The sequence below is a fragment of the Erythrolamprus reginae genome, chromosome 1 (assembly GCF_031021105.1).
Source record: "Erythrolamprus reginae isolate rEryReg1 chromosome 1, rEryReg1.hap1, whole genome shotgun sequence".
NCBI classification, from domain to species: domain Eukaryota; kingdom Metazoa; phylum Chordata; class Lepidosauria; order Squamata; family Dipsadidae; genus Erythrolamprus; species Erythrolamprus reginae.
The window spans coordinates 398,099,233-398,112,009 of NC_091950.1; the positions used below are offsets into that span (position 1 = coordinate 398,099,233).

Below are 12,777 nucleotides of genomic sequence, written 5' to 3' on the forward strand. Positions count from 1 at the left end.
AGTTTAAGTTTTTATTGCTGGCTAACAAAATAGCCTTGTGGAGTAGAAGCTCAAGATAGTGATTCGATTACTGGAATGCCCTTTACATGGTGGTACCACTGAAGAATACTCAAAACCAAAGTGAAGTAGCCTATTTGTTGGCAGATGAAAGCCACTACTCACACATAACCTCAATACTGATGCTGCAATAGTTCCAAATAGGTTCTGGCTACAAGTCAAAGCGCTAGTTTTGGTTTGTAGAACAGCAAAGGATGTGGCATGTATTTCGGATTGTCGGCAATAACACAGGCCTGTGACATGTTGAATTTTCCCCTGCAACCACCTCCCCATTCCCTGGGGCAGGAGCTGGGCCAGAGTCAACCACAACAGCTATCATGTCTCCCCTGGTCCTTCTCTTTGCTAGATTGGCCATGCTCAGTTCCTGCAACCGCTCTTTGTATGTTCCTACACAATGGTAACCTATGTAGATTCTCATCCCTCCAGGCACTTTTTTAAGGAGCAACTGGACTTTCTAGTTGTTCTTTGAAGACCTTTCACTTCTCATCCAAGAACCAGATCTGAAGACGCTTCTGGGATGAGAAAAATAGACGTATATTACAGAACGCACCATTGGGAGACCTAAAGGGTCAGATTGAGGCCAAATCATTTTAGAAAAAGTCTAAGTGGTTGGTAGGAAACAACACTGATTTAATAGCACATAATCAATCTAGTGAAAATAAAGTATGTCTGAATATAAATGGAATGGAATAAGAGTGGAATAACAGGGAACAGGACAAATATGTATGAGGGTCCTTTGTTATTTTATATATTTATGGACTAATGAAGAAGAAATATTTGTAATAACTTTGGCTGGGGATGTGACTGTGTGTACTTTTATATGCAGGCATTGCTGCATTGTTGACTGAGAATCTGAATTATTTGCTGCAAATATTTAGCATGTAACAAGGAATATGGATCTGAAACAGGGGTGGGTTTTGGTTTCCTTTGCTGCTGGTTTGCTCTTCTCCATGAGCTTCTCCATGTGCGCAGAAGCAAAAAACAAGATGGCGGTGCCTGTGGTGCTACCAAGTGAGCCCCTTTGGGGGCCTGATAATCCTGGGTCACTGCTGGTTCCCGTGTTTCCCTGAAAATAAGACCCTGTCTTATATTTTTTTGAACCCTGAAATAAGAGCTTGGCCTTATTGCCATGCACTCAAAAGCCTGATCAGGCTTATTATCAGGGGGTGTCTTATTTTGGGGGGAAACAGGGTATTGACAAGAGCCTTGGTGGCTCAGTGGTTAGAGTGCAGTACTGTAGCTGATTCTGCTGGCTGTAGTTCACCAGTTCAAATATCAAGGTTGACTCAGCCTTCCATCCTTTCAGGGTGGGTAAAATGAGGACCCAGATTGTTGGGGGCAATATACTGACTCTGTAAACCGCTTAGAGGGGGCTGTAAAACACTGTGAAGCAGTATATATGTCTAAGTGCTATTGCTATTACCGGTTCCATAGAATTGGTCCGAACCAGAAGGAACCCATCTCTGATCTGAAAGTTAATGTATCAAAGACCAGGGTTGACTTGAAAAATTAAAAAAAAAATAGATGGAGAAATATTATGACATGCAAATGCCAGCAGAACCATAACGGGTATTGAGTAGCCCATGACAAAGAATGCATTAGGGAGCTGTGCATATTATTCCTTTGTCATAAGGAAGTGAAAGTTAGACATGTCAAAAGAAACATAACGGTCCCTTGAAAAATACTCAAAAAATATATGTGATATAGTAAGAGGAGGTAGGGTCAACATTAGAATGTATGACTGATAAATAAATGTGGCTAGCATACAAAAGAAAGAAATATTTTACATAGTGATGAATTGGTCAGAAAAAGTGCTAATGAGTGTTCTGTCTGGGTCCCCCCAGACGCCAACACCAACCAAAAAGAGTAGCCAGACACACTGGTAAAAAGCAAAGGCAGTTTATATACTGGAAAGCAAACATAGGTAACAAAAACTGTTCTTACAGACAGGAACACGATGAAGCTTCACAGAGGTTTCACGAAGGCCAGGCAATAAAACAGGATTCTTGCTGGCAAAAACAACACTGGAGATAATAAAACCCACGCCTCCCCCAAGTCTTTCAGCCTTCTAGGCCACAAGCCAAGATCAGAGACGCCAAGAATCGAAGCAAGGTCACAGGACTCCCAGTTGATAACTCTCCACAAGACTGTAAGGGTGGGCCTGCCTTTTCAACCCTGCTGAGAAGAACCACACCCAAACCCAGCTGTTGCCAATTCAGGAATGGAAATACCTTTCTAATTGTCCCCTTCTTTGAGCTGCACGTCTCTGCCTCATGTCTATTATAGCCTGTGCATCTTCATCCAATGAATCCAGGCTACTAGCTGGGGAGAGGGGCCCCCCCGGGGGTCTCAGGCTGCTCTCCCTCCTCCTCTTCCTGACGTTCCTCTCCCCCGTCTGCCTGGTCCTCCCCCTCTTGGTCACTGTCCTCCTCCTCTGGGCATGGATCCGGCAGAGCTCCAGCCGGTCCCTGAGGAGCCTCAGGCTGAATCACAACAATGAGGATCCAAATGTAAACAAATATATGAAGAAAGAGGAAATGGGTTGAGAGAAATAGGAAGATCATAGTTGCATAAACATGATGCTGAAAAAGAGAGGTGAGATGTTTAAAGAACAAATGTTAATGTGAGGAGTGGTCTATAGAAATGATTGGAAATGATGACAGAAAACTATGAAGAAGAAGAATGAATGGTGTTGGCATGAAGTAGATTTAGGTTTCCATTTCTTTTATCTCCTGCCTTTATTTTATTTGCCCATTCTATTTTACTCTTTTTCTAAGATCTGCATAAAATTGGTTCCCTAAAAGGGACTAATGGGATGAATGTGGAAGAATTGATGTATTTTTTAAACATAAAATATGTTACAAATTTAAAACTTTTTTTCTACAAATGTTCTTCCTTTGCTTGGTTCCTCCAACAAAGGAAGTTCACATGGCATCCCTGTCTATTTAATGAAGAGAAGGGCTAGGGGAGACATGATAGCAGTGTTCAAATATCTCAGGGGCTGCTACAAAGAAGAGCTATTCTCCAAAGCACCTGAAGGCAGGACAAGAAGCAATGGGTGGAAACTAATCAAGGAAAGAAGCAACTTATTCATTTATTTATTTTTTATTTTATTTTTTAATTTATTTTATTTGTCATACAAATATAGTATTGTGTTGTAGTATGTTTAACATAATATATGTATAGAGATAGAAAATATAAAAAGACATTAGGACAGGAACGGTAGGCACGAAGGTGCACTTATGCACGCCCCTTACAGACCTCTTAGGAAAGGGGAGAGGTCTGTTGTAGATAATGTAAGGTTGAAGATTTTGGGATTGGGGGAAGAAACAACAGAGTCCGGTAGTGAATTCCAGGCGTTGACCACTGTATTGCTGAAATCGTATTTTCTGCAATCTAGTTTGGAGCGATTTACATTTAGTTTCTATCTATTGCATGATCTTGTGCTGTTGTTGTTAAGGGTGGAGTAGTCACCAACAGGGAGTACATTGTAATGTATGATTTTATGAACAACAGTTAAATCAGTTCGGAGGTGGCATAGCTGTAAATTTTTTTGAAGTCTGGAGGAATAAGGTAATTTGTTGCGTATGGAGAACTCTTCTTGTGAAGTATTTCTGGACTCCTTCAACTGTATTAATGTCTGTTATGCAGTGAGGATCCCATATAGGTGAGCTGTATTCAAGAATTGGTCTGACAAATGTTTTGTATGCTCTAGTTAGTAGATCGGTGCTTCTATAGAAAAAGCTGCGTAGAATTAAGTTTGTGACTCTTAGTGCTTTTTTGGCAATGCTGTTGCAGTGGGCTCTGGCGCTTAGGTCATTGGAAATGAGTACTCCAAGGTCTTTGACTGAGTAAGAGTCTTCTGCGAGTTCAGTTTGTCCAAGTGTGCATTTAGTATTAGGATTCTTTTTACCAATGTGTAGGACAGAGCATTGGTTGGATGAGATTTGCAGTTGCCAGTTGTTAGACCATTCAGCTACATGGTCAAGGTCCTTTTGAAGGGTAGAAATATTATCGGAGGTATTAAATAGCTTAACATCATCAGCAAAGAGAACACAATTGCTTGTAATATTGTCACAGAGATCGTTTATGTAGAGTATAAAGAGAGTAGGTCCTAGGACACTGCCTTGGGGAACGCCACTGTTAACTGGAGCAGGATTAGATATGGCATTTCCTATTTTGTCCACCTGTTGTCTGTTTGACAGGAACGCTGATATCCAATTGTGCAGCCTAGTTTGGAGTGATTTAAATTTAGTTTGTATTTATAGAACTAAGGAGAAATTTCCTGATAATTAGAATAATTAATCGGGGGAACAGCTTGCCTCCAGAAATTGTGAATGTTCCAACACTGGAAAGTTTTAAGAACATATTGGATAACCATTTATCTGAAGTGGTGTAGGGTTTCCTGCCTAAGCAGGGGGTTGGACTAAAAGACCTCCAAGGTCCCTTCCAACTCTGTTATTCTAGTCTCTTCCCTTTTCTGACCTTGCAGAACAATAGATTTTTGCTTTTGGATAACTCAAGCCCAACTTCCCAAACGTCTCCCATCAGGCTCTGCTAATGTGCTTGTTATGACCTATAAGGCCCTACATGGCATCGGACCAGATTACTTGCAGAACCACCTCCTGCCGCATGAGTCCCAGTGACCGGTTAGATCCCACAGAGACGACCTTCTCCAGGTCCCGTCAACTAGACCAGTGATTTTCAACCTTTTTTGAGCCGCGGCACATTTTTTACATTTACAAAACCATGGGGCACATTGAGTTGGGGGGGGGGGGCTAAAAAAATATTGGACAAAAAAATTCTCTCTCTTCCTCCCTTTTGCTCTATTTCTCTCTCCCTCTTTCTCTCCCTTCCTCTTTTTTTCTCTCTCTCCATCCCTCTTTCTTTCTCTCTTCCTTCTTTCCTCTTTTTTGCTCTCTTTCTCTCTCCCTCCCTCCCTCTAGGTCTTTCTCTCTCCCACCTTCCCCTCTCTCTCTCTCTTGCTTTCTTTCTTTCTCTTGCTCTCTCTCTCGCTTTCTTTCTCTCTTCTCTTTCTCTTTCTTTCTCTCTCTTGCTTGCTTTCTCTCTTGTTTGCTTTCTCTTTCTCTCTCTCTCTCTCTCTCTCTCTTGTTTTCTTTCTCTGAGCTTCACGACACACCTGACCATGTCTCGCGGCACACTAGTGTGCCCCGGCACACTGGTTGAAAAACACTGAACTAGACAATGTCGCTTGACGGGGCTTAGGGGGAGAGCCTTCTCTGTGTGGGCCCCGGCCCTCTGGAACAAGTTCCCCCCAAAGATTTGCACTGCCTCCTTGCCTTCTGCAAGAGTCTGAAGACTCATTTGTGCTCTCTCCCATAGATTCTCTCTCTCCCATAGATTCTCTCTCTCTCATAGATTCTCAAACAGAATCTTGCAGCTCTTCAAGACAAAGTATCTTTAGTTAAATGCAGTTGTTGCTCTGCTCCTCGAAAGCCTACCAGATACCTTCCAGAAGCATTTGGATTGCAGCACATCAAAAACATGCCAGGCTGGGGAAAAATAAGACACCAAATGTGGCTTGCAAAATTCTGGACCACCGTAATAGCAAAAAGGCAGAGATAGAGAAGTTTATTTCTTCTACTAGTCCTCTGGACTTTTGCAGACAAACTTTAAGAAAACTGTTGTGGGGCTCTTCTACATTTTCAGAGCATTATCAGTAGGATGTGTCTTAAAAAGGAGGGAAAAAGAAATGGGGTGTGACTTCTCTTCTGTAAATGGTTCCTCCCATCTTCCAAAAAGTAGTTGGTTTCCAGGCATCTAAGGTCAGAACTGGAGAAGATGGCAAGTAAGTGATTTCTTAAAATGCTTCTTAAAATTAATTATCTTAGTGCATTGCTCAGAAACTGCCTTATGGACTTGAAGGTTCTACATTCCTTCCATTTTATATTAGGTCTTCTTAACTAGTAAAATTCCCTATTTCAGCCTTTCTCAACTGGAGGGCCATCAGTTAGATTACATCTCCTATTCCGATAGGTGAGAAATCTTGCATATTGTAATTCAATGTATCTTGAATGAAGTCATTCTGTTTTGACTAGGAGAACTGCAGTGGAAAGGAGAACCATTGCATCTTTAACTGACAGTATAAAAAGAAGTATTTTTTCCCTTTTACATCAGCTTTGCTCAATCAGGGCTGATTGCAGACTTTTGAGCTTTACCCAAATTTGACAAATAGGATAGAAGCAAAAATATCTACATGCCAATAAGGCTAAACTATCCTGTATTTCAAGCTTTTGTGAATATTTATGGGGTGATCGTAGGTACAAAGTGTTAACAATTTGAATATTTCCAGAGTGAGATATCTAGTATATAACAAAAAAACTTTCTATATTTAACTTTTCCTTTGGCACCATTAGCAAAGAAAATATTTTATTGTAATGTTATAGGTTTGGGAAGTTTGCATTCTGTTCTTGAAGGACAATATAGCATTCATATTTTTATGGATAAGTAATATGACTCTGTCTTTTGCCTAATAGCAATTTATAGTGCCAGCTGCAGTCCTTTGTTCTATTTATTAATTTTTTTAGCTGTCCATTTCCTCCTACAATGTGATTCCAGGCGGCTCCTCATCATTGGTAATCATCCTTTCATAATTGGTTCACAATAATTGTAACTGTGGACAGAGCTTTACTTGACTTCAACCATGGTTGGGTGAGGCTATGTAGATGTTCTACACCAGGGGTGTAAAACTCGCTGACAGGCCTGGAAACCAATCCCATCGGGATTGAGTGGCATAGAAGTCAAATTAATAAATCTTGGGTATAGGATCTTCAATCCTGCCACATTTAGTGTTGTGGAAAACTGAAAGGGTGGATAGTGTGATTGGTGAAATACAGTGAAATACAGTAATACCTCGTCTTACGAACTTAATTGGTGCCGGAAGGTGGTTTGTAAGGCAAAAAGTTCGTAAGATGAAACAATGTTTCTCATAGGAAACAATGTAAAAGCGATTAATGCGAAAAGTCTATACCACGGTTTTTCAAAAATATTAATTAAAAAATACTTTGCGATTCCCGCCCCCCCCCCCTATACCACGGTTTTTCCCACCCAATGACATCATATGTCATCGCCAAACTTTCATCTGCCTTTAATAAATATTTTTTTTAATAAACTTTAATAAATGAACATGGTGAGTAATAATCTAAATGGTTGCTAAGGGAATGGGAAATTGCAATTCAGGGGTTTAAAGTGTTAAGGGAAGGCTTGTGATACTGTTCATAGCCAAAAATAGTGTATTTACTTCCGCATCTCTACTTCGCGGAAATTCAAATTTCGCGGGCAGTCTCGGAATGCATCCCCTGTGAAAATCGAGGGAACATTGTAATTCGTATCAAACCTCTGTTTTCTTCAAGGCCTGAGGCTGGTCTTTGTTCTTCTGGGCATTCTAATTGCAGTAAAGACTCGAGAGGCAGACAATCTTTCTCTACAAGGTAAGGTCTTTCACTTTAGAACAACCTGTTAAAATTGAGTTGAAGTATCATAGAGACCTCCAGGTGTCCCCACTTCTTGTAAAAATGCAACCTAAATATTTCACCATTTAAGAACAGGAACAAACGCGGTTTCCCAAGGGTTTTAGATTGTCTCAAGGTAAAAAAAGTCATGTAAGGATAATTTGCTAATATTTGAACCGATGCAGAAATTTCCTTTCTTGGTGGAAGCTCAAAGTCTTCCAAATGTCCCTAAGGCAGTATTTCTGAACCTTGGTGGCTGAAGACCTATAGAGTTCAACTCCCAATTGTGTGGCTGCTATCTTGATTATTTTGATCTCCCTTACAGACAACTCTCATTGGAAGCAGACATTGCTAATAGTTGCCAACATGATATCTGGCATAAGAGCATTTCTGTAAAAATGATGGAATTGATACATGCCATATGTTTTACATATAGCTCGATGGCCAATAAGAACACACAGATGTGGCCACATGTCATGGACTACATTCCCCAGAGTGCAATCTCCAACTACATTCCCCATAATGCAATCTCTTAAAGAAACAGCTCTTAATCTGAGCTAAATGTCCCTCTAGTCCAGTGATGACGAACCTATGGCACGGGTGCCACAGGTAGCACACGGAGCCATATCTGGTGGCACGCGAGCTGTTGGCCTAGCTCAGCTCCAATGTGCGTGTGTGTGCCAGCCAGCTGATCTTTGGCTCACACAGAGGCTCTGAGAAGGCATTTTTGGCTTCCAGAGAGTCTCCAGAGGGATGGGGGAGGGCATTTTTACCTTCCCCTGGCTTCAGGGGAGGGCAAAACACGAGCCTCCTGGGCCCACAAGAAGTTGGGAAACAGGCTATTTCCGGCCTCCAGAGGGCCTCTGGGAGAGCGTGAGAAGCTGTTTTCGCCTTCCCCAAGCATTGAATTATGGGTGTGGGCATTTGCTCATGTTCAATATCTTGCGCGCACGCTTTTTTGGCACCCAAGGAAAAAAGGTTCACCATCATTGCTCTGGTCTATCAGCACACCCAAATCACATGAATGCTGTATATAATTTGCATCATTGGCATGAAAGCATATGACACATGGGCCATCACACATTCCCTCCATCGACCCTCATGCTTAGATGATACCACAGTATAGAGAAGGGCCACCAAGAGATGTGCACCCTAAACCAGGGGTCTCAAACCTTGGCAACTTTAAGGTTGACTGACTTCAACTCTCAGAATTCCCCAGCGAGCAAAACAAAGCTGGCTGGGGAATTCTGGGTATTGAAGTCCTCCAGGCTTCCTCAGAGAAGGGCGGCATATAACCCAATAAACTTAAAGTTAACTTAAACTTCAAGTTGTCAAGGATGGAGACCCCTTACAGAGGCATAACCTGTGTAAGTTCTTCCTGGTGGATCTCAGATACCCATCTATAGCATTAGCAACTGACAAAGATTTTAAGAACTGTGTGAGCACAGAGTCAATTTTAGAGCCGATTATTTAATGAAATATACTACTGATAATAATACTACTACTACTACTAATAATAATAATAATAATTATTATTATTATTATTATTATTATTTATTGGATTTGTATGCCGCCCCTCTCCACAGACTCAGGGCGGCTAACAACAATAATAAACACAACATGTACAATCCCATACTAAAAAACAACTAAAAACCCCTGTTATAAAACCAAACATACACACAAACATACCATGCATAACTTGTAATGGCTTAGGGGGAAGAGCTATCTCAACTCCCCCCTTATTACAACAGGTTTCTCCTAGAATATAACTGTTGAAATTCACGTTAGGGGCCAGGTTAGGAAAGTTATATTCTCATTAATTTGTTTTTGTGGGATTTGATTGATGTGTCTCTTTCAACAAAATCCAAACCAAGTGTCTCTTTTAGACACTGCAAAGAATCTGGAACCTCAATTCCTCCTGCAGAATGTGGAAGAAGCCAAGAAATTAGTTGATGCTGCCTATCAATACACCCGGGACAGGTAAGGTTGGACACAAAGGTTCCAGAAGCCAGGTTTATTTTTCCCCCTTTTCCCTCTGCTCTATTTGATGAAGATTTGCTGTGTTGTTTTTTTCATTTGGAAAACATGGATATTTCTGCCAGTTACAAACTGATTCAGAAGTTTATCTATTCCTGTTTTCCTCCTGTGTCATCACTGTGCATGTTTCGCTGAAGCTTTTGAATTGTGTATGGTTTTATTTTTCATTGTGATTGATAATCTCACGATATGGAATTGATTTGGCAATATACAATTGGGCATACCATTTGCCTGCCTATGCATCACTAACAGCACAGAAGCCTTACAAAATCAAGATGATAATATTCATTTTAGCCAATGGGATGAAATCAAAGGACAGATCAAAGATTTGTTTGGTTTAATTCTGGTTGTAAGGTTTTAAGGTAGACCAGGCTATGATGGACTTAGAGGAATCTGTATCCAGTTCCATTTTACAGGGTGAACCCTCAAGCAGCACAGTGAGAAAAATTGTCTGGCTGGAGTCTGAGGAGACGTGACTGATGGACACTGCAGGGTTGTTGTTGTCTCTGGAGATGGTAAAACAGTCTTCTCTGAATTTGGTAAAGTTGCTTTTGAGGTTGGGTCTCCTGAATGGGTGAGTGTCTTGTGGTGTGGCTGATTGACAGACCCTGGTCAAGTATCTGTTTTACTGCATTGGCAGCAGATGGTAGTTCTGAAGTGGCAAATAGACCTGAGGTAATTTTTACCTCAGCTGCGGCAAGGTGTTTGCAATGGCTTGTGGTCAGTCTGTTTGCCTCTCTGCGACTTGAGGCAGTTGACTTTCTCCACATTGTCAGTTTGGTCCTCAGATGTTACATCGTCATGGTGGACATCCATTGATCTCTCATACATCTCAGAAGCACACGCCTCATCAATGGCAGAATGCAGTGTGAGGTCTTTCCTGCCCACGAGCCGATGTTGCAGTCGGAAGTCCCTCACGCCTCACACTAGCTGTTCTAGTAGGGAATCCACATATCATGGAACTCAATGGGTTGCAACTTTCCTGAGGGAAGCCACATTTTGGTTTATGGTTTCTCCCTCATCTTGAAGTTTTTTCCAGAAAGCAAAGCGCTGGGAAATATAGGAAGAAGCTGGAGAATAATGGTCCTTCAGTTTCCTCAGCAATGTGATGCCGGGGAAGAGATCCTTAAAAGAATGGAAAGTTAAGGAATATTTAGCTTAACTGTTGCGGAGACATTCGCCTTGAATAAGGCAGGAAATGTCAGCTGTCTTTGAGTGACCAGTTCAAACCGTCTCCTCAGTATCTCATCCCCATCACCAGCATTCTAACTTGGGTAGAATGATTTTCAGGATCTGAGACACGATGGTGATTATAACGGAACCCCTTTTTTAGAACATCTGTCAACAGGACAAAGCAGTAACCAGCATAGGCAAGCCTCTGTCAGGCTGCTATTTATATGGTTTGATTTTATTTTATTGGATTTGTATGCCACCCCTTTCCGTAGACTCGGGGCGGCTAACAACAGTAGTAAACAGCATATGACAATCCAATATAAACAGTTAAAAACCCCTATTGTAAAACCAACATACATACAGACATACCATGCATAAAATTGTAAAGGCCTAGGGGGAAAGAGAATCTCAATTCCCCCATGCCTGGCGGCAGAGGTGGGTTTTAAGAAGCTTACGAAAGGCAAGGAGGGTGGGAGCAATTCTAATCTCTGGGGGGAGTTGGTTCCAGAGGGTCGGGGCCGCCACAGAGATGGCTCTTCCCCTGGGTCCCGCCAAGCGACATTGTTTAGTTGACGGGACCCGGAGAAGATCCACTCTGTGGGACCTAACTGGTCACTGGGATTCGTGCAGCAGAAGGCGGTCCCTGAGATAGTCAAAACGGTGGCTGTCAAAACTGATAGCCAATAGCAGGGTTGTAATTTTCGTGCTAGCTGAGCTGTCAATGGACAGCCAATAGGAAAATAGCTCTTAGCTGCTAGGTAGATTTCAAGACAGTTCCTGCCTCTCAAGTTAGCATCCTTGGCTTGGTCATTGTAATACATATCTTGTGGGTGGAAAAATGTTTATTCTGCAGTCTTGATAGAGGTATTTTTTGATTCACCAGGTTAGCAGAAAAGTTAAAGAAAAAGACAGTACGCCCATCAGAGCTCCTCGTGTCTTTCAAACAACCTGTAGGAAAAACTCGATTGCATGTGAAAGCTGCTCACTATATGGTGGTGACCTTGGACCTCTTGAAAGAGAAGCTGCAGGATGTATTTCCTCAGGAATTCAACATCACAGGTATTTTGCATACTTGGAACTAATACAATAACCAAAAGTAAAGGTAAAGTTTTCCTTGCCAGTTGTGTTCAACTCTAAGGCACAGTACTCATCTCCGTTTCTTGGCCAAGGGAGGCAGCGTAGCCTGAAGGCATTTTCTGTGGTCATGTGGCCAGCAGGGCTATACACCAAAAGTGGACAGAATGCTGTTACCTTCACACCAAAGTGATACCTATTAATCTACTTGCATTTGTATGCTTTCAAACTGCTGGGTGGCAGTGGTGAAATCCAAATATTTTTAAAGGAATGCTCAATCTGAGTATTGTATAGGCAGTTCTGTGCTAGCAAAAACTTCAGAAGAGAAGGATTGTGGGGTCGTGATTTCTGACAGTCTCAAAATGGGTGAACAGTGCGGTCAGGCGGTAGGGAAAGCAAGTAGAATGCTTGGCTGCATAGCTAGAGGTATAACAAGCAGGAAGAGGGAGATTGTGATTCTACTGTATAGAGTGCTGGTGAGACCACATTTGGAATTCTCTGTTCAGTTCTGGAGACCTCAGCTACAAAAAGACATTGATAAAATTGAACGGGTCCAAAGACGGGCTACAAGAATGGTGGAAGGTCTTAAGCATAAAACGTATCAGGAAAGACTTAATGAGCTCAATCTGTATAGTCTGTAGGACAGAAGGGAAAGGGGGGACATGATCGAAACATTTAAATATGTTAACGCGTTAAATAAGGTTCAGAAGAGAAGTGTTTTTAAGTGAACACAAGAACAAGGGGGCACCATCTGAGGTTACTTGGGGGAAAGCCGCCCTGAGTCTGCGGAGAGGGGCGGCATACAAACCTAATAAATAAATAAATAAATAAAATAAAGATTAGAAGTAATGTGGGAAAATATTATTTTACTGAAAGAGTAGTAGATGCTTGGAACAAACTTCCAGCAGACGTGGTTGGTAAATCCACAGTAACTGAATTTAAACCTGCCTGGGATAAAGATATA

At 41.7% G+C, this 12,777-nt stretch overlaps 1 protein-coding gene across 1 annotated transcript in view; it reads left to right on the forward strand.

Moving 5' to 3' along the window:
* The first annotated feature begins 5,783 nt into the window (after positions 1-5,783).
* LOC139162138 (myeloperoxidase-like) overlaps positions 5,784-12,777 on the forward strand; it is a 37,396-nt gene continuing 30,402 nt past the window's right edge. Inside the window, exons 1-4 of the mRNA XM_070742177.1 lie at positions 5,784-5,866; positions 7,431-7,508; positions 9,416-9,509; positions 11,623-11,798. Coding sequence (XP_070598278.1) covers positions 5,860-5,866; positions 7,431-7,508; positions 9,416-9,509; positions 11,623-11,798 — 355 coding nt within the window. The 5' untranslated portion in view covers positions 5,784-5,859. The remainder of the gene's footprint in view (positions 5,867-7,430; positions 7,509-9,415; positions 9,510-11,622; positions 11,799-12,777) is intronic.